Here is a 20520-nt window from a genome sequence, read left to right as displayed (position 1 = left end):
TTAAAGACAACCGGCTTGCAACCCTTGTGGCAGAAAGTGAGTCGCTGAGGCGGCTAGATTATGATGGCAATGTAAAGTCGTTTGTTGGTGACAGGAGATGTACATGTGACGGGGCGTTTCAATGTCGTCGCCTTTGGCAGTAAGTGGGCGGGAGGGAAAAAAAAGAATGTTATCAAACGTCTTGGAAACAAAACAGCGAGAGCAGTGATGGCGCGCGCAAACGAATGTTACTGACGGCAACCACGAATACGACTGCTCGTATGTGACAGCTGCTGCGATTGACGTCTATGTCACTACATGTATTCAATCAGATACTTGAAGATTGTTCAGGTAGCTACTGCGGAAAAAAAGCGGCTGAAGCAGCCAACAAGAAAGTGTCGGGGAATGTCAAGGACCAAGGTGTTGGCCATGAGTAGAAGGGGTAACCCCAAGACACCCTAATGCGCCTGACCTGGATACCTCAGGTAAGGGAGACATAACCTCGTGTTGGTGCAGATGTCAAAGGAAGGCTCGCGTGAGGTAGGTTTTTAAAATAACAGGTACGAGGTGATAGGAGTAGCTCCGGCCGGCGGGGGCTCCGCAACAAGAGCTGCGTTTTGTTACAAAGAGAATCAAGTCAGGTAAAGTGTGAAGAGCTGTGATTTAAGAGCCGGAAGGTCAAGCTGGAGCTAAAACTAAAAGCAGCCTTGTCACAGTGGACTTGGTACTACTGTCATACCCGAGAGAGAGTGAAAACACACTTTTTTTTCTTTTTTTTTTAAATTTTGGGGGAATGAATATTACGATCTAGGTATTAATTCAAAAATAAGAACGAAATGTTTCAAGGATGTAATTTGATGGGCAAGCAGTTGTGAATTTCAAACGTATTTTACCTTAATTATTTGATCATTCGAGTTTTAGAATTCCCCCACACTCAATGGAGGCAACCAAGACATGACGCTTACAGCTGGAGCCTGTCACACAATAGGTTATCTCGCACACCAGAAGTCGTTCATGGGAAAGCGCCGGGTGAGTGGCATCCAGCGCATGTAAAATGCATAAGTTTGAAGTGAGAAAATAGTGCAAAAGCCCCTGCCCATGGCATAAATTCTCCCCAATCATCAACAAATTCCATGGCCAGTGAAAGTTGCACAATATGATCCAGGCGGATGGTCTGGACTGAGATAAGTCACAGAGGCACCCCGGGCCGTAGGCTCCCTTATATATATGTCGCCCAACGAGCTGCCTAGCGACAAGCTTTCTCATTGATACAAACATCATCACTTCACATTCTGTACATCTTTCACGTCGATCTATTCTCACTGGAAGACTGAAGTGGAACTCGGTCGCAAACCCTCACAAATAATCGCAATTCCGTGTCGTTGGCCATTAGCCAAGGAAGCAGAATGACAAATCCTCTGCATTCTTCCGCCATCCTGAAGGGGATGGCTGAAGCTCTTCCCACACACCCCAAAGGCGATACAAATTCAGACCTTAGTAGCTCGCACGAAGCTCTCGCCCTCTTTGCGCATGCCTGCATGGACTCCCTCGGCTTTCGCCTACTCGGTTTCGATGAGGAAAAGACCATCGAAGCCAAATGCCGAGAGCTTGCCCCGCGCCTCCCGGAAAACTGGAACGCATCCTTCAACACTTGCTCTTTTGTCTATGCGCACTCGCAATCAGCACTGAAGTTTGTTATCAAAGTCGACAGAATTGGTGGCAAGGCAGAGATTCGTGGTGTTGCAATCGAGGATGACCGCATCGCAAGGGCCGAGGTCACTATCAAGGACTACGTTTCAAACGGATCTCTCCCCGTCCGTATTACTTTGACCAGCGACTCTGAAGAGGACCGATCCGACTTGGCTGAGAAGCTGCTGGCAGTCTTTATCAATGACGGCCGCGTCACAGACCTTGCCAACTTGATCAAGGTCCAGATTGTTCAAAAGCTGCTGCCTTCACTGCAAAAGGAGGGCTATGAGGAATCGCCCGACGACCGTGCCGCCATACAAGATGCCGATGAGACTGGCCGTCGTGGGCCCAGGCCAAACCCACAAATGCCCGACCCTCTTCCGCAGCCAGCAAACCCTTACGGCTTCGAAGACCCCCTGAACCCCCCGCCAAGGCGCCCGGTGCCGGCTGGTGATTTCCCTCCTCCGGGCTTCGAGGATCCGTACGATATTCATCGCCCTCCTCGTGCTGGGATGGCGCCAGGCATATCACCCTTTGGGAATCTCGGAGCAGATGATCTTCATCCTCCGGGACTAGGTCCTCACGATCCCCTCCGACCATCACTCGGCGGTGGCGGACTACCGCGACCCGGAGGATCGCGAGGTATGCACCCGACGTTTGACGATCTATTTGGTGATGGTGGTGCATCGTCCGGGCTTGACCCACAAGTACCTCCTGGAGCGCGGTATGATCCTCTCGGCCCGGGCGGACATCCACGATTGGGTGGTCGCGGCCCCGGCTCTGGCAACAACCCATTTGGTGGTAGCGGAGGTGGATTCGGCGGATTCGGAGGTGGCATCATCTAAGGTTGTTCCAAGCTCTAGGAACTTGTACGAACACTAAGGGGAATTCAAGTAAGGTGCTGAGAAAGAAGCACATGAGATTGTTATGAAAGTCACGAAAAGGAAAAGGGAGGTACCCAAGAGTCATTGGGTTTACACTCGGATTATGAATTAATGAATCAATTGTATCATCACCAGCAATATCTACCCTTGCAAATGACCTTGATTGACTGTATTCACTCGTTTCCATTGTCAAATTTTATAGTTCGACTTATGTCTGGAAAGTTCATGCATTCATTGAAAAATCATGGAGTACTTTATTTTCGCTTGCAGCCTGTGAGTGGCGTAGCTTGGTCTTCAGTCGGATGATGTACTTGAGGAGGGTAAATCTCCCTTTGTTTTCCCTTCTTCAACCCAACACTCGAAGAATAACGGCCCGACCTCGACTGACCTTATGGGTGTGGTCTTGGCACCGCCGATATCTCCACCAGGTACAGGTTTGTCTTTGGACGATGGCTGGAGATGAGGCTCAGATGGAATCCAAGATTGCGGGTACTGCTCTTCTTTTTTAGCATTCTCGTATATTGTCGAGGTCAGTATGGTGGTGCACTTACCCCGATCGGAGCCTCGCTCTCATCACGAAGCTCTACTGCGACGGTGAAGCTGCAGCCCTCTGGCAGTGCCGACATCTTCTCGCCAGCCAGCGCCATGCGTCTGACGGCAGCCCGGAACGCCTCGTCCACATCGGTCCAGTTGACCCGTCGTGCCTTGCTCTGCGCCCCGGCGTCGACCCCGCCGCGGTCCTCTCCCGGGATCGGGACCCGTTCCGGAGCCCCCACACCGTCGTCTTCCTCGTCTCTGCGGTTACCTCTGGGTTCCTTGTATCCCTTGAAGGCCGGGAATTGCGCCACATCAATCATCCACCGCTCGAGTACCGTGGAGTCTGGGGCGTGGATCACAATGGCAATGCGGCTGACGGAGCCGAGCACAAGCTGCGCACGGATGGCGTCGACGGCATCGCGAATCCAGTTGCACACGGCCGGGTGGCGCGACTGGTGCACTGCCAGGTTGTAGGCCCGGGTGGTGAGGAAGGTTGTGGGTGGGTATAGAGACCGGTAGAACAGCACATTGTGAATGGCAACAGTCAGGAAATGCGTAAACGAGAGCAAGAGGTGGGATGACTGCGTCACGGTGAGTGTGAGAGGGCCATGATGCAGTTCCGATGGCATGGCGAAGTCCGGTTGGTATAATCGGTTCAGCACCTCTCTCTACTATAGATACACTAGACAGAGCCAGATACTGCGACAACAGAAATGCATGTGTGCTTGGTCTCCATTAGTGGACAGTTCACCGCTATGGGCTGTTTTCGTGGGTCGACCTAAAGTATGCGAACTGGTTGCTGGCAAAGGTGCAGTAGTTCCAGCTTTAACTGATGTTGCATCGTTTCACTAAAAGACAAGCGTTGCGATGAGATCACATGCATGGCGGCCTGGGTTTCTTAGCCATCAATGGTTTTGTTTTCTAGGGGCCCCGTTTAGCTGTTTCTGAAGCTCGAAAATGCCCGGGCGCACGGGGATTGCGCCCCCAAAGAATTAGAGGGAGGCAGACGCGTAGAGGGGTAGTAAGAGGGGTAATTGGTGACGCGACACACGAGCTGCAAGGTAATTGAGACATCAATCCATGGCCCCCGTTATACTGATGGTCTCTGCTAAAATAGTGAAACCTCTCTACCGAGGCAGCAACGGGCTTGTGTACTCTGTAGGCACTTCGAATAATTAAGTTCGTCCTCGATTGGTTTCTTTTTCCTCCTGGGACAACCCGCTCATGCTATCTTTACTGATCCTGGAAGACAGAATATAGTGGTCATGATTATGAATTTCAAGTGATCTCAGTCCAATTGTCCAATGTAGTAGGCATCGTCGCCTCTGTGCATGCCAACAAAACGAATACACTGCCTATATCACTTTTTTTTTTTCCCACTTGGGGTATCTGCTTGTCCGGCAGTTGCCAAAAAGTCGGGATCGACGGGGGCCCAAACGCTCAAACGCGTCCCGCACCTCGACCTTTTCCTTGGCATCAAGAAAGATCCTTTGGTACATCAACACCTCTTTTGAAGGAACCTTGTCACCGTCTCTATAGTCCCGGGTCTTTCCTTGGAAACTCGTTCCCTTGTACTTGGACTCGACCCGCCAGGTCGCAATTAATCACAACAAACTCCAAGCCTGGCATTACTTTATTGCCTGCTATCCACCAACTTCGTTCATACATCTAGTAACCTAGTTGTTTTAGGTGGGCCTGCACCACCTACTACTACGTACACCGCATCCGACAAAGCAATCCACACCTCGAGTCGCCCGCCGACGGTGCGCAGTCCATCATACGAGATTCACAGAGAGTTTCAATCCGCATTCCAACGAAGCTGCGCAGAACAAAATCGGCCCAACATGGAGGATCAACTCGTCCAGATCCTTGCCAACACGCATTCGGCCGCCGAGGGCCCTCGCAAGCAGGCCGAGTTGGACTTGAAGCATGCCCGAACGAACCCAGCTTTCCCCATATCGCTGGCAAACATCGGCAGCCATGCATCAGTGACGCTCGAGATCCGTCAATCCGCCCTTTCGTCCCTGCGCCAGTTCATTGAGCACAACTGGACGGGAGAGAACGACGAGGGCCCAGTGATACCGATTTCCGACCAGGTGAAAGAGCAGGTTCGAGCTGTCGTGTTGGAGATTGCCCTCAGTTCAGATGAGGAGCGAAAGATCAAAACCGCCGCCAGGTATGTGGGAAAATAAAGTGCGGTCGCACATATGTCTCAGACCCTGCTTTCGTGGGACTGTTTGACTCTACCTCAGCACCTCCATTCTGGATTCCAGCAGTCGAATGCGCAAGCAAACGAGTATAAGCTGACTTGTGTGTTGACGACAGTTTCGCCGTGAGCAAGATTGCCAATGCCGACTTCCCCGAACAATGGCCAAGTCTGCTCCCGACTTTGCTCAACGTCATTCCGACCGGAACCGATGGTCAACTCCATGGCGCCCTCAGGGTTTTGAGTGACCTGGTCGATGAGAGTTTGAGCGACGAGCAATTCTTCAGCATGGCGCAGAGTATTGTCAAGGTCGTCTATGATGTAGCTCTCAACGAGAACCGAAAGCCCATCTTGAGAGCTCTGGCCATCTCAGTCTTCAAGGGCTGCTTCGATCTCATGGACCAAGTCAAGGACGACCACCCCAAGGAGGTCAAGGGCTTTGCCGATGAAGCTCTCAAGGGTTGGTTCCCCTTCTTCCACCAAGTCATGAAAGCGCCTCTCCCAGAAATCGACAGCCAGGTCACTGGTCAACCCGAGAGTTGGAATGGCATCATTGCCCTCAAACTGCAGGTTGTCAAGTGCTTGATGAAGGTCAAGGCCGTATTCCCAGCACTACTGCTGCCAGAGACGCCCGGCTTCTTCGAGTCTGCTTGGCAAGAACTCTCGCTTCTCGAGCCCGCCTACGAACGAATGTACATTGAAAATGAGGCTCAGGGCCGACTCGAGGACTCTGACGGTTTGCCCTACACTTTGGACTTCCTTGTTTTGGAGCAGTTGGACTTCTTGACTGGCTGTCTGAGGGCTGGTCCCGTGCAAAAACAACTACAGGCCCAGATCGACCAGAGTGGCGCTGTTCATGAGACGCAATGGGTTTTGGATCTCATGAAGCTGGCTACATCCTACGCTCAGATTGCACGCGAGGAGCAAGAGCTCTGGGAGATCGACGTCGGTCTATTTCTGGCTGAAGAGACGTCAGTCAGCGCAAACTACACGCCTCGAACTGCTTCCGGCGATATCTTGATCAAGTTGGGCGAGTGGCTGAAGCAAAGAGCACTCGAAGGGCTCTTCGCGCACACTAAGACACTGTTTACAGCCGAGACATCTTGGAGAAAACAAGAGGCTGCGCTATACTTGCTTAATATGATGATGGCAGACTTCTTGGACATTGATACTGAAGTCCCCATGGAGATCACACAAGCATATCTCGAATGTGTCAACTATGCCATCAACAGACCGGACGAGCCACTACTGCGTGCCCGTGGCTATTTGGTGTCGGGTGTCTTGATTCAGAGCAATGCTGCCGTTGCCGGCTTGGCCGAGCAGGTTGTGAATGCCATCACTGCTGATGAGTCCGAGCTTGTCCAAGCAGCCTGCATCAAGGCCATCGAAGGATTTATCAGGTGCGGCGCCATCCGGAAGCCAGCCCAGGCCAGCGTCGTGCATGCTGTCTCGCAGTGGATCGCCAGCAAAGACATGACTGATATTGAGGAGGCTGATGATCTTTTGGTTACACTGGCCGAGACTCTCCGCGCAGCCATCAACATTGACCGCCGAATTGCCGTTTCACCTGATGTCCCTGCATTGGACCTTTTGTTCCTCATTGCAAAGCATGGCGCTTCGAACTGGCAGGTGACCATGATGATCTGCGAGGCTTTCGAGGACATTGTCCAGAACATGGCTGACCCTGCGTCCTACGCTGCCTTGTGCGCCAAAGTACTCCCTTCTCTGACGGGCGCTTTTGATGTTGCTAACGTCACATCGGACAACCCGCTAGTTACTGTATGTTTATCTCCCTATACAATCTGCTTGTCTCGAAGTGCGACTAATATTGATCTAGTTTGCCGCTGAATTGATGGCTGCCCTGACTCAATATGGCACGGAGCCTCTTCCTCCCGGGTTTGTAGCAACGACACTGCCCAGACTTAACCGCCTTTTGTCGGAGAGCAACGAGGGAGAGATCCTTCGACCTGGCGCAGAGTCTGTCAAGTATCTCTTGGCCCATGACCACGAACAAATGTTCAACTACCAGGATGAAAATGGACGTTCTGGCTTGGAAGTATGTTTGCGCATCATTGACCGATTGCTCAGTACCTCTATTGAAGATAATGCCGCATCCGAGGTCGGTGGTTTGGCCGCTGAGTTGGTCGAGAAGGCGGGTCATGAGCGTTTGGGCCCATTCCTACCTCAGTTGTTGCAAGCTGTGGCAAACCGACTGGCAACTGCAGAGGCTGCACCTTTTATCCAATCGTTGATTCTGGTCTTTGCACGACTTTCTCTCGTTGGCGCACAGGATGTTGTCGAGTTCCTCGGAACCATTCAGATTGAAGGCCAAAATGGACTCCAAGTTGTGTTCAGCAAGTGGCTGGAGAACTCGGTGAACTTTTCTGGCTACGATGAGATTCGACAGAAGTAAGCTTACACCCACTCCTTTTAAACCAACAGTGCTAACATATCTAGTGTCATTGCGCTCTCGAAGCTCTATTCACTTAATGATTCGAGACTGGCTCAGACCATGGTCAAGGGCGACATGATTATGCCTACAAGCGACAGGATAATGACTCGCTCGCGGGCAAAGCAGAGTACGTCTGAGTATCCTTCTTCATCTCCCAAAGCACCACAGTTTAACACTTTTTCAGACCCGGACCAGTTTACCATCATCCCTGCTCCCCTCAAGATCCTCAAGGTGCTGGTGGATGAGCTTGCATCTGCCTCGGGTATGCAGAGCGCCGCAACTGCTGCCGCCGCTGCCGCCGCACAGTTCGTCGATGATGACGACGATGATGACGGCTGGGAGGACGAGGGCGATACCGTGGACCTTAGTTTGGGCGCCACGAAAAGCGACCTGATGGGTTACCTCGAGTCAAACAACATGCGCAACCGCGACGACGAAACACAACAGTACCTAGCCGAGTTCTTTGTCAAGGCTGCCAACGAAAATATTGCCAATTTCAGCGAATGGTATGGTGGATTCTCAGATGATGAAAAGGCCAAGCTGCAAGCCTTGGCTCACGCTCAGGCCCAGTAAATCAAGTTTGGTCGAGCTTTTTCAGTAAGAGAGTCTGCTAGTAAAGGAACTACAATTTGTGAGATCAATCACAAATCCTTCCAGTGGCACATAGAATATTCTTTCAGCGATGAGACAGAAGAGAGATGGCATGAGAGGCTAGCACTGTAGATAGACACATATGGCACTCTGCTTGCCATTCAGATGACAAAAAACAAGAAAAATTATGACGACATGTATCCAACTTTGGACAGTCTTGGGGAGAGAAGTCATAGTTCCCCGGCCATTAGAGCTGATTCTCTTCTAGGAAACCCCCATTCAACAAGATTAGGTAATGACACACGATGCGGTAGATCTGCTTCCTGGCACGTCTTTTGTTTAAGTGATTAATATAGTGGGAACATTGGCAGTATTCACCCTTTTCCATGGCGACGTAATTTGATACAGCGGAGTAGATTATTTGGGGAAAGCATAGGTAGGAAGATTGCCAACTTAGTTGCAGGCGTACATATTGAAACTACATACAGAGTGACATGTGCCTAAGTTTACAACAGCACATATAATTCCCAGTAGCAACCTTCTTGACTTCACCTCCTTATTTCTTCTAGAACAGATTTAGTATATTTGTGAGTGATATAGGCAGTATACCGAGAGACAACGTACAGGGCAGTTGCTGCAGCCGCACGAAGTAGCGCACTGGCAGGTACCAGACGACTGACAGGCACAAGTGCCAGAAGTATTGCATGAGCATGCCATTGTTTTGCTTGCAGTAGACGGGCGTCTCGGTTTGAGTCTTGATTCGATAATCGACTGAGCAGAATTATTCTTTGAGCAAGTTTTGATTGGACGCAGATGGCGCAATGGATAAAGAAGAGGCCATTAAGGTGCTTGACGAAGCTCCTTGTCGATTATATATATGTCTACTTGGAATTGGATATGAACTAGAGAAATCCCCCCCACCCCTTCTTTCAAGTCTAAATCTAAGCGATTAGTTGTTGCTAATATTTGCAGCCACTGTCCGTCCATTTACTAATCACTGGAGCCAACTTGCCAAGTATCTATCCTACCTACAACGATCAGGCAAACAGACGACCACACATTGGATGAATCCCTTCTCACTGCATTCTCTTGCGGGCAGACAAATAATCGATGACGATATATATACTGCTCATTGTGTCAGAAAGACGTCAGCGATACACTAGTGATGAGGGGAGAAAGGATGAATGGTGGAGACGGGGACTGACTTAGGTGAGTGAGAAGGTTTTGAAATGATCAAAGCTACATTACCTCCTACCTTGCCAGCAGACGGATTAATGGCTCGCGTCGGAAGGGCGGCTGCATAGGTCGTTCTCACATTGGTCGTCGGTTTGATTGTTGATGCTTGTAGGGGATAGTCGAGCTAAAACACGTTGACCAAATTGCTCTGGTAGGATTTTCATGGCTCATCAATCCATGAAATACCTTGCATCGTTATACCTTATTTGAGTGCATGGGAATATTGGAATATGTGAACATGAACCGTAAACAGTTCGAGGTAGGATTGAATTTTGATAATTTTCTTTTCATTCGATTGGCAATCTACCAGCCATGAAGAGACAGAAGGGGTTCTTTCCGAGTCAAGTTCGTAGGATATCGTTGCTATTTGGGGGGAATCTTCCAAATTCGAACTGCATGTCCAATGTCCTGTTGTAGCAATAACAAAAGAGTAGCAGCAAGCACTCCAAAATAATTATATAACGCTTATTTTGCCCACCAACGCCGTCCGAAAGCAATCATAGACACGCAGGAATTTCCAGACCAACCAAAACGCCAACCCTTTGAGGGTTCTCGCAAGCAGCGAGCCGACCTTCTAGGCGGCTTCAGTAGTGGCTCCCTTCACCATTGCTCTCAGACTTGCCATCTCGCGCCTCAGTCGAGCGTTCTCCTTCTTGACTCTGGCCGTCTCTTCGTACGATTCCTTCATCTTTGTCATGATCTCTTCCTTTTCTCCCGTTCTGCCCTTCAATGCACGCACAATCTTGACTAGCTCCGTGTTGAATTTCTCGTAGAGAAGCTCGTTTTCGGCTGTACTCTCCTTGTATAGCTGGTCAATTTCCTTGACCTTGGCCTCAGTCGCTTTCAATGTATTGTCCATATCGCGCTGCAACGCATCTTGTCTATCCGTTATCTCACGGACGAGAACAGGAATGCGCGATTCCAAAGCGCTAACGCTCGATGACAGTTTGCGAAGATCCACTGTGCTGGATCGAGGTAGTGACGAGTTGAAGCGGGCCATGTCTGCTGAAATTCTCGAAAGCTCTGATTGTAGCGTCATATCTACATCCTCTACTGCCTGTTTCTCGGACTGCAGCCTCTCGCGGAGCTTCTGGGGAGATTGCAAGCGCAGTCTGCCGCTTGAGCTTTTGGAAGGGCTCAAGGGAGGCCGCGTGGGGGGTCGTGATGGGGATTCCACTGATGGCGACGAGCTTTTGAGTGGTTTCAACGACTGAAGAGTCGGGATGCTGGATGTCGACAAGCCCTTATTATGAGCTCTGAAAGGAGACTCTGGTGAGGACAATCTTGGTACTGTCTGAAATGGGCTGCCAAGCACGTTCTCCTGTTGACGATTTGGACGGGCATTATTCGCCGGGCTCATTGGTATCCTGGTAGGTGTCGGAAGTTTGGGTCCCGGGTTGAACTTCTGGGAATTTTCTTTCATGGCAGACAATGGTTGCAAAGGCTCATCGTCATCTTGTAGAGTGGTAGCAGCCATAAGACTCTTCAGGTCAGAGAGTGAACTTCGACGCTTCCTTCTGGGCGTCCTGGGCGGAGCATCCTCTGCAGGTTCTCCAATGGTCTCTAACCGATGTGAACTGATGGGCCTCGAGCATGTATCGTCAAAAGCCCCAGCAATTGGGGGCCGATCTCGCGAGCCGGGACGTCTCAACTTATTCGGTCCAGGGCTCATATCTCCAGATCTCGAAGCTTTGGATAAGCTGGAGCTTTCCGTGACAGAATTATTTCTGCCGTGCTTGCTAAGTGTTCGCCAGACGGATGGGCGATCCTCATTCTTGCTGTTCTGACGCAAGAGGTTGTCAAAGCCCAACTTCCTTCTAAGAGAAGATGTGTTCGACGTCAACGATCCAGTGTGTGATTTTCCGGCACGGGTAGCAGATGTATAGGAGTCGTATAGAGCGCCTGCCTGGCTAAGCGAAGCTTCCAAGTCAAAGGTGGGTTGGTCGAATATGCGATCGCAATCCTGTACAAGCCGATCCAGAAGGTTGATGTAATTGTGTGCAGTGCCGTCGTCAATTAAAAGTTCCGCAAAACCCAAGGTTAATGCACCCCTGTCGCCATCATTGGCACATCCATCGAGAAGATCGGCCAAGAGTTTGATCAGGGCGGTAAATGCGCGCCGGTTCTGAGGAGCCACATCTCCGAAGAGAAAACGCACAAAATCTGCGAATTCACCAGGCACCCTCTTTGAGGCACGTTCCTGGAGCGCGTCCAAGTTCTTCCTCGACATGATGGGACCCATTTGTTCTTGCCAAGCAATCTTGACAAACTTTTCGAAGGCCACGAAAATGACATCAGCTGAAATGTCGGAGGCTGGATCAATGTCAAAGGGGTTTTCAATGAGCTTGTTATACAGGTCATTGACCACAAGTTCATCGACGGCACCTCGATTGATAATTTGTCTGCCAATAAAGTTCCCTTTTCGTGCGTGCAGGCTGGCCATATATCCCGTGAAAGTCTGTTCCAGGCGGACCAGTGGGTTTTCTGGTAGATCCTCGTCGATTCCCATCTTGATTCCTTCTCTGCTTTTGGCAGAACCATACAGAGATGCCGAGTCTTTGAGTGAGCTATTTGATCTGCTTATGGACGGAGCCGGAAATAATGATGGCGCTGATGCCTTCGGACTCCTGCTAGACCCGCCTGTTTCAGATAAGGCAGTGCTGCTGCCGCTCAAGAGACTGGTAAGCATTTTGACCGGAGAAGTCGACAAGAACGATCGAGATTTCTCAAGGTTTCTCGACATATTGAGCCCTCGAAGTATTTTTGTATGAAATGACACTAGGGCCGCGGTCAAGGCGGGATTGGACGCATCGAATTGTGTGCTCAAGAGTTGAATGACTGCCCATGGTTAGCTTTTGAGTGGTCTTGAAGACGTAATCTAGATGTAGCACTTACTTCGCCGAGTCAGAGTGGGCAAGAAGTCTTCCCAAGCACTCTCGTCTGTAGCTTTCTTGCCAGACAGACCTGCAGTAATAACAAGTACTTTCTTTCCACCACTGGTCCTGACGTCTGTGACGATTTCAACACCATAGTGGCCAATCGGGGAGCCCTTAGTGCCCTTTTCATGATCGATGACAACCCGAATTGGTGCAGGTTCTTTTCGGCCTTCAACGAGCTGATCGAGACCTTCCTGGAACACGGCAGCGTAGACACCGAGACCCGAATCAGGCATACGCACCGACCTGAGGGTCCAGCGAGGATCCTCTCGCTCTGCTTCGCCGAATCGAGCCTCTATACGAGCTTTGACGACATCTTCGGTCCATTTTCCAGCCTTACCTTCGTAGGCCTCGTGAAGAACAAAGCACCGTGTTGTCACTTCGGAACTCTTGATTGCCCCCTGCATCTCCTTGGACGAGGTCATCCAGATGATGCGTCCATCAGACGACTCAGTGAAGCGGACTGCGGACAGGTCATGCCATCCTGCAAAGGCAACTTCGTAAGATCCTGGCCCTCCAGCTGCATTCGTCATTGTAGTCAAAAGCCCAGCTGCTGAAGGCTTGTCAATTTCGCGAATCAGATCGCGCGCCATCATATTACTACCGTATATCTTCTTGACAATGATGATGCAATCAGAAAAGAGGAGGAATATCCCAGCTCGTTCATCAGTATTGATATCAATTGGCGCATCGACTTCGAAAGGCGCAGCAAGCTCGGAGAAATCGGTCGCCACAATGAGTCGACCCTTGGGTTCCAGCTCATGTGGCCAATTCTGGATCATGTTGCGCAATCGTGTGCTCACATGTGGCTTCTCCGTGAGCGGATCGTCCATGGAACAAATATTGGCAATGATGTCCCTGGACTTTAGCATGGGCTGAAGCGCAGGGTGCGTCATGGGCAAGCAAGCAACGATTTGGTCAATGACCAAGCTGTATCGAGGAAGTCTTTGGACAGGCTCAATTACTGTCGATCGCAAGTATTGCTCGCCAGTGACGGCAACCCGCTGTGAGAAGCTTGACTGCTGGCTGATGAAGGACGTGATGAGCTGAGGAAAGTCCTGGCTGGCTCGAATGTAGTCTTGGTAGCAGTCAGTGAACTTGGGAAACCATTCGAGCATTATTCGAGCCACAGCCAGTGCACCGCTGGGGTCCTTGGAACGTCCTGCCGAGCTTCCTGAAGCGCCACTCTTGCCTGTTGGTAAGGTTGACTCCATATCCCTCATTGCCTCCTCCTCTGTGTCGTCCATAACTTTGCGAAGTTCCCGCATGAAAGCACTATTGACCTTGAGGATGTGCTCGGATGACTTTGGAAACAGCTTCTCCACGTCCGCCATGGATGGGCTGAAACTGTTGTCAGACCTTCTCTTGGCCTTTTGTCGGTATTCATCCGCAATGTGCTTGACCAACTCATTCAATTTCATAACATAGCGCTCCTCGGTGTCCACCAACTCGGCCAACTTCCGGCGCAACTCCAATTTCTGGTCTTTCGTAAAAGACTTTTGGCGGTTGAGAGCAGTAGGCTTCGATGGCGCTCGGCGCAGTCTCGATGTTGGTAGAAATACTGGTTCGCTAAAGCCCCTGACAAGCGGGGTGTAAGGTCCATACTGACGCAACGTAGGATCCGCGATATCGTCTTCGTCTTCGGAGATATTATCATAGTCTTCGGGCTTGAGCGGAATGATGGAGCCCGGCGGCAGAACCAAGTCAATGTCGACATTGCTGATATGTTGTGTCTGCAAAGCCATCTCGAGCTTCTCAATAGTCTCGACTGGCAGTTCAGACCGAAGCATACTCTTGGCAATATCGGCCGCATGCTGTTCTCCAAAAAGGGTTGGGGCGGAGCCAGGCCGCCTGCCCCTGGTTGTAGGATACCGGTTTTTGAGATGGGTTTTGACCGTTTCGTGAAGCTCGCTGAAATACTTGAAAAGCCCAAAAGCCAGCGCGCGGGTGGTCTCGTCGCCCTGGAACTCGCGCGGGAGATAATTGACGACATTATAGGAAGAGGAATTGGGCGAAATCGTCAAGCGAGGAAAGGACTGGAAGCCGGCTGGACTGTAGATGTGTAGCTGAACTCTTGAGCTATTGAAGGTATAATTGGCAGTCGTTGACGATCCATGAAAGATCAAGATGGGCAAATGTCCTACTAGAGGGTCGGTGGTGTGGTAGAGGGTGAGATGCTCTGGCGACAAGGCCAGCTCCTCGGTGACGCGAACCATGGCCGCTTCAGTCGGTCTCGATCATGCTGACTAGCAGGAGATAGCTGAGGTTGATCGACGCTTGGGCAGCCCGGTCAAAGGTGATCGGGCAGCGCGAGGCAGTTGGCTGTTTGAGTAGCGAGCGACAGAGAATGATCGGATGGTGTAAACAGGTAAACTAGCAAGCAGGTGACGCACGCAGCTCGCGTTGTTGAGCTATTCTTGATGGGACTGGTGGGATCCAAGTTGCTTCCAGTTGACGAGCTGGTGCGGGTTGGGCAGCGACCAAGAAGATGCGAGAGTGTCGCGCAAATGTTGTCTCGCCTCGAGTAAACAGGTTGCTAAGGCCGCTTTCGCAACGTCGAACTGTCCAATAGGCGGGACTGGACTGCAGGAGTTTGTTTACCTCGATGCTGCAGCTAGTGTAGCTGATGCAAACAAGCTGCAGGATGTTTAGCTTTGCGGTTCCTGCAGGCGCAATACGCACGTAATCACTAGTTGGGCAGGAAACCGAGGAAATCGTGGTACCTGGAGGAGAAGCAACAACAACTTTTCTCAGAGGCAGGCCAACGATGGCAGAGATGAGGACACTACCGATTTAGGATGGAAACGAGGCTGGCAGCGGGATATAGTAGCAGTTGTAGTAATGGTAGTACTAACTGACTGAAAGGGCCGTGGGTTATCGGCCGGCAGCGGGCAATAAGATTCAAGAGAGGACAACGACGGGGATCACATCGCCATCGCCAGGTGGGCTCTGGTCAACTAAGGGTCGGGGTCCTCGATCTTGACCCTCTCGGAGATTTCGTGCTGGTCAGCGATCAGGGGGGGTTGGTTGGATTGGGTTGGGGGGAAGTTGAAAGTAAACAGACGGCCGACGCTTCGCGGCTGTCTCTAGCCGCCTGATTGGCTTGACTCCGCTCGAGTAAACAGGCGCCCGCCTTCGGACAGCGGCTGCTTTGACTTTGTTGCACATGCAACCTGTGACAGCTACCTGAGGCAATGCTCGGAATAATTCTGTAAATGGACCAACAAAATATTATTATCCCCTCTGATTCAAATAATGCGTACTAACCGTGACAATCGCAGTCATAGTCCTCGTGCACGAGATACGCAAATCTGAAGGAAGCGCCTACATATCTACAAGCCGGTAGGTTCCGAGTTAGCTTCCTCTTCGCATCCCTAGTGGGATTTGATGGATGCTCATCAAAGGGCAAGAAAAAGAGATGCCCCACGTGCCCCTCAGTCAACGTCGACGGGGCAATTCTTGAGACTGTTTTTAGCAACATCCGGTCTCTAAATTAGAGTAAACAGACAGACATTTTCGCAGCCCCAACGTGATCTGCCAAGGACTAGACAAATATGTCTACTCAGGCAGATGCTGGCATCCTTGTAGCACATGCTCCAGATGGGGTCAACTATAAGCTTTTGGAGCTTCCTCCCGATTTGCTGGCTCTGCTTGAATCTCAGGACCCTCCCGTGTAAGTGCATGTTTCTTTGGTATACCTCAAAGGACCACTACAGATTTGATGACTTACTCAACGCAACCAGCCTCTCGCTCGAATCCTCGGAAACTTCTGCAGTCATCAAGCATGGCAATCAATCATGGGGACTGCGCCAGAAAAACACCTCAAATGCCCTGATCATACTCAGTCTAGGCGAAACCACAGCAGACTCGTCACAAATTCCTGAACCCACGCTCAAGGCTGTCGCCACGATTCACGATACCGTAGAGCTGGTTTCAGAGCCGATATCCGGTCCTGTACCCGTCGTCAAGGGCAAATGGCATGAGAAGTTTGCGAGAAGCAGGTAACATCGGAAATGCCTGCAACCAGGGCAGATTGCCTTTGAGTACGTCAGTCCCGCGAGATAAATATGCAGCTCACGGATATTACTCGCCCTGGCAAAAAGGCTCATGATGAAGCTTTGCAACGTTCCTCTTACCCAGTCCTTCATCTCTAAATACTCAATTGGGATACTTCAGAATATGGGATGTCAGACTAACGGACGGAAAAATAAAATCACGAGAACGAAGATCGCTTGAAACCCGACACATTCATTTTGTACATGATCCCAATTCAGTTCGTTTAAAAGTATGATAGTGCTGTGATTTGTCTTTTCGAAAGGTTGAATATCCTATGGAGAAGTCGCGTGGAGCATTTGCAATCTGATTTATATATGCAAAAGAGTATACCCGGTGATTTGCAATATGCCCGTGGCGTCGACAATAAGCACGCCGCTTGTTCTTCAATTACACAGGGCAGACTTCAGAGTAGAGATGTATGCCTGAGCACTTGCAGTTCGCAGACAAAATCTTGAAACCCACATTCAAAATACGTTAAACCTTTTACATATACAGAGATGGCTTCATTCCTTCGGGAGTTTGATCCGGCGCAACGGTCAAGGTACCAAGTCGGATACCCCACGGCACCCACTTTAGCTAGTCTGTTTCTGCCATAGCGCTCATATCTCGGCCATTCTGCTATTGCCGGCAAAAGAGTTCTGACCAGTGACATCTGACGCCATTACGCGCAGAGCCCCCGAATCTTCTCCGAGGTCAATCTCTGGACGACGAACAAAGGTTTTGTTTCATTACCTATCTTGCCATTCTTGTTGCTCTCCCGGCCCTGTGATTGGAGCTCCTCTTTCCTGGCCTTCGTATACTCTCCCTACAAAACTTAATTATGCAACTATCTTTATAGAAGTCGAAAGGATCTGGTAGCGTCACAAGACCTCGTTCAATATGCGACCTCGAGTACAGACCCCTGCTTTGCGCCTGCTCACTCCACGATCATTTGCAACCATTGGAAGTAGACGATCACTATGCAGCCAGTGTCTTCAGAGGCAATTCCGACAACGCGCGCCCGTTGTGCCTGGTCATACGTCCATCCTGGGTTCTGCCGCTCGCCAATCTGCACAAGCACGACTTTATTCGCGCAGTAGATCGTTTGCAACAGTGACCCATGGCATCGCTGAGGAAGGTTGGTAGTATGTGCTTTGTAGTCGTACGTCGCAAAGGCTGACACCACAGCAGCAAGAGCACCTGATGATCACGGACCCATACAAGAATATGACAGGCGCGTCGCCGAGGGCCGCCTGCGTGAAGACGAGCACCAGCGTGGTATTATTCAGAGCCTACAGCACCTACACGACGAACTCGTCCACTATAAAGCGAAACCAGTTGTGCACCCGACATTGGAATCGTTGAAACCCTCAAAGTCGTTGTTCGGATGGTTTGGGTCAAAGGGAGGGCAGAGCCCCATACGAGATATACCAGCCGACCTGCCTCGGGGGCTTTACCTCTACGGTGATGTGGGCAGCGGCAAGACGATGCTCATGGATCTCTTTTACGACACGCTGCCAAAGTCTGTCAAGTCCAAGACAAGGATACACTTCCACAACTTTATGCAAGATGTACACAAGAGGCTTCACAAAATCAAGATGGAGCATGGAAACGACATCGATGCAGTGCCCTTTGTTGCCGCCGACATCGCGGAGCAAGCGAATGTCCTCTGCTTCGACGAGTTTCAGTGCACCGATGTGGCAGATGCCATGATCTTGCGGAGGCTGCTCGAGTCTCTCATGTCGCACGGAGTGGTACTCGTCACCACTTCGAATCGAGTCCCCGACGAACTGTACAAGAATGGCATCCAGCGGGAGTCATTTATTCCAGCCATCAATCTGCTCAAGGCGCGACTGCATGTCATCAATCTGGACTCGCCTACCGACTATCGAAAGATTCCCCGGCCACCATCAGGGGTCTACCACACCCCTCTCGACGCACATGCTGCATCACACGCCGAAAAGTGGTTTCGATTCCTTGGTGATCCCGAATCGCCAGAGCCACACTCGGAGGTACAGTCGGTTTGGGGTCGTGAGATATTTGTCCCGCGAGTCAGTGGCAGATGCGCTTGGTTTACCTTTAAAGAACTGCTAGGAAAAGCTACTGGCGCTGCTGATTATATCGAGTTGACACGCAACTATGATGCATTTATCGTCACAGAAGTGCCTGGAATGACCTACCGCGAACGCGACATTGCTCGACGTTTCATAACTTTTCTAGATGCTGTCTACGAGGCGCATGCCAAGCTCGTATTGACCACGGAAAAGCCCCTTACACAACTTTTCCTCTCGGCCCAGGAGTTGGAAGAGTCGCTGGAGAAGGAGGGCGGCGCCACCTCGGATAAAACGTCCAAGAGCGAGGCGGTGAAAGACGCCATGGAGGATGTGAACAGCAACATTGAGCAATTGAAGGAGGCCAATGTTTTCTCGGGCGACGAGGAAAGATTTGCCTTCATCAGAGCTCTCTCCCGTCTAACAGAGATGGGAAGCAAGGAATGGGTCGAAAGAGGTATGGGGCTGGAAAACTTGGGTGGCAAAAAGGAGCGTGACGATTGGGCGAAGGTACGAAGCAGACATATGGAAGACAGCATGTAAATTTGCAGTTGATTATTTCGCAGGCGCCAAGAGCATATAGACTCCGCTCGGATACCCAGTTGTATACATGGCATAGACAAATCATCACGATAGCGTCAAATTGGAACATATTAACGATGAAAATGTTTCAATGGCCAAGCACAGCCCTGTTTTCTCAACATACTACTCCGTTATGCGGTGAAGCAAATGACATAATAGTAAACCTTATCCACTCAGTCGTAGATGCATATCAAGGCTAACAATAGCAGAGAAGGGCGGCTCTCGCCTCTGCTGCAACAGCCTGAATCAGGTCAGACCGCCAAGACCCCACGAGGTTTTTAAGAGTCTCAAAGCTCCTCCAATCTCTCTAGATTACAAATTCTTGACACAAGCTTGCGAGTTCTCGGGATTTGATGTTGCTCGCTAGTGCCTTCGGTGTTTGCCTCGACACTTGTAAGATGCAGCTCACTCCTCGGGCTCTGAGCCAAAACCCTTTTCGAACTGAGATACTAGCTTATCCGGGGCCATTTGATCACCGTAGTACCCACGTAGGGACATGAGAAACACACAGATAAAAAGCATAATCTCGTCTCCTCTCTGTCGATTCAGAAGAGGGAGAAAATATCTGCCTTGGAGTTGATCACATCGTCGGCCCGAACCGCCACTAAACTCTCTGACGTCGGGACCCGGGCGGGGATACAGACAGACGGCTCTGCCCAGAAATTGTTTACAATAAGGAAGCAAAGTCCAAATATATCGCATACTCGCCATATCGCCCGCTATATTCCTCAGGGTATCAAGAATTATACGGAGTAGCCTATATTGTACACTGAATGTGTCTACATATGAGATAGTTACAGAAAGAACCAATGACCAACGACCTCGGGAGAACTACAGAACACTACGTACTTGTTGGACTCACGTTTCAGGCTGGGTATGTACAACAACTAAAATGCTAGTGCTAACGGCCGGAGCCAACCAAGCCAACGACCAACCATGAGCAAGTATGAGGGCGATACCCGCGTCGACAGCTGAGCCATTACCCCACTTCGCCGTCGCGCCCCCCGGGATGGATGTGGGTGGGCTACAGAAAGAAAGAAGCAGCCATGTGCATCCTTTCGCTTTTCCCTCTCTGGCCCCTCCAGTACGAACAAGGCTGATGGGGGATGACCTTTTTTTTTACTACCTTAACCCCCCGTTTAAAACCCACGACCCATATGGAAACTCTTACAACCACACACACACGTTCATTTGTGACACACCTGCTTTCGGGATCTGATCTGATTACATAAGAACTATCACGACATCATACTATCTGCATTAGGTTTCCTCCCACTCTGCAGGCCCCTGGCGCTGCAAGCTCAACTAACCTAGAGAGAGAGAGAGAGAGGAGGAGAGTAGT

General features: G+C 50.6%; 6 protein-coding genes across 6 annotated transcripts; 4 read left to right on the top strand and 2 right to left on the bottom strand.

Annotated features, from left to right (window-relative positions):
* Nucleotides 1-1385: 1385 nt before the first annotated feature.
* PFICI_05078 (uncharacterized protein) lies at nt 1386-2513 on the top strand (the record flags this gene model as incomplete). The annotated part of the gene is made up of 1 exon (XM_007833659.1): nt 1386-2513. The coding sequence occupies one exon, from the start codon at nt 1386-1388 to the stop codon at nt 2511-2513; it is 1128 nt and encodes a 375-aa protein (XP_007831850.1).
* A 333-nt stretch (nt 2514-2846) lies between these two features.
* On the bottom strand, nt 2847-3718 carry PFICI_05077 (uncharacterized protein; the record flags this gene model as incomplete). The annotated part of the gene is made up of 2 exons (XM_007833658.1): nt 2847-3044; nt 3104-3718. The coding sequence occupies 2 exons, from the start codon at nt 3716-3718 to the stop codon at nt 2847-2849; spliced, it is 813 nt and encodes a 270-aa protein (XP_007831849.1).
* Nucleotides 3719-4933: 1215 nt separating this feature from the next.
* Nucleotides 4934-8320, top strand: PFICI_05076 (uncharacterized protein; the record flags this gene model as incomplete). Its single annotated transcript, XM_007833657.1, has 5 exons — nt 4934-5265; nt 5415-7074; nt 7133-7704; nt 7753-7874; nt 7932-8320. 5 exons carry the CDS (start codon nt 4934-4936, stop codon nt 8318-8320), a joined length of 3075 nt encoding a protein of 1024 aa, XP_007831848.1.
* A 1828-nt stretch (nt 8321-10148) lies between these two features.
* PFICI_05075 (uncharacterized protein) lies at nt 10149-14726 on the bottom strand (the record flags this gene model as incomplete). Its single annotated transcript, XM_007833656.1, has 2 exons — nt 10149-12412; nt 12470-14726. 2 exons carry the CDS (start codon nt 14724-14726, stop codon nt 10149-10151), a joined length of 4521 nt encoding a protein of 1506 aa, XP_007831847.1.
* Nucleotides 14727-16064: 1338 nt separating this feature from the next.
* On the top strand, nt 16065-16515 carry PFICI_05074 (uncharacterized protein; the record flags this gene model as incomplete). Its single annotated transcript, XM_007833655.1, has 2 exons — nt 16065-16183; nt 16254-16515. 2 exons carry the CDS (start codon nt 16065-16067, stop codon nt 16513-16515), a joined length of 381 nt encoding a protein of 126 aa, XP_007831846.1.
* A 930-nt stretch (nt 16516-17445) lies between these two features.
* PFICI_05073 (uncharacterized protein) lies at nt 17446-19139 on the top strand (the record flags this gene model as incomplete). Its single annotated transcript, XM_007833654.1, has 2 exons — nt 17446-17683; nt 17737-19139. 2 exons carry the CDS (start codon nt 17446-17448, stop codon nt 19137-19139), a joined length of 1641 nt encoding a protein of 546 aa, XP_007831845.1.
* Nucleotides 19140-20520: the final 1381 nt, after the last annotated feature.

This window comes from Pestalotiopsis fici (genome assembly GCF_000516985.1).
Source record: "Pestalotiopsis fici W106-1 unplaced genomic scaffold PFICI_Scf_3, whole genome shotgun sequence".
Classification (NCBI taxonomy): domain Eukaryota; kingdom Fungi; phylum Ascomycota; class Sordariomycetes; order Amphisphaeriales; family Sporocadaceae; genus Pestalotiopsis; species Pestalotiopsis fici.
This window is presented reverse-complemented; position numbering and strand designations above follow the sequence as displayed.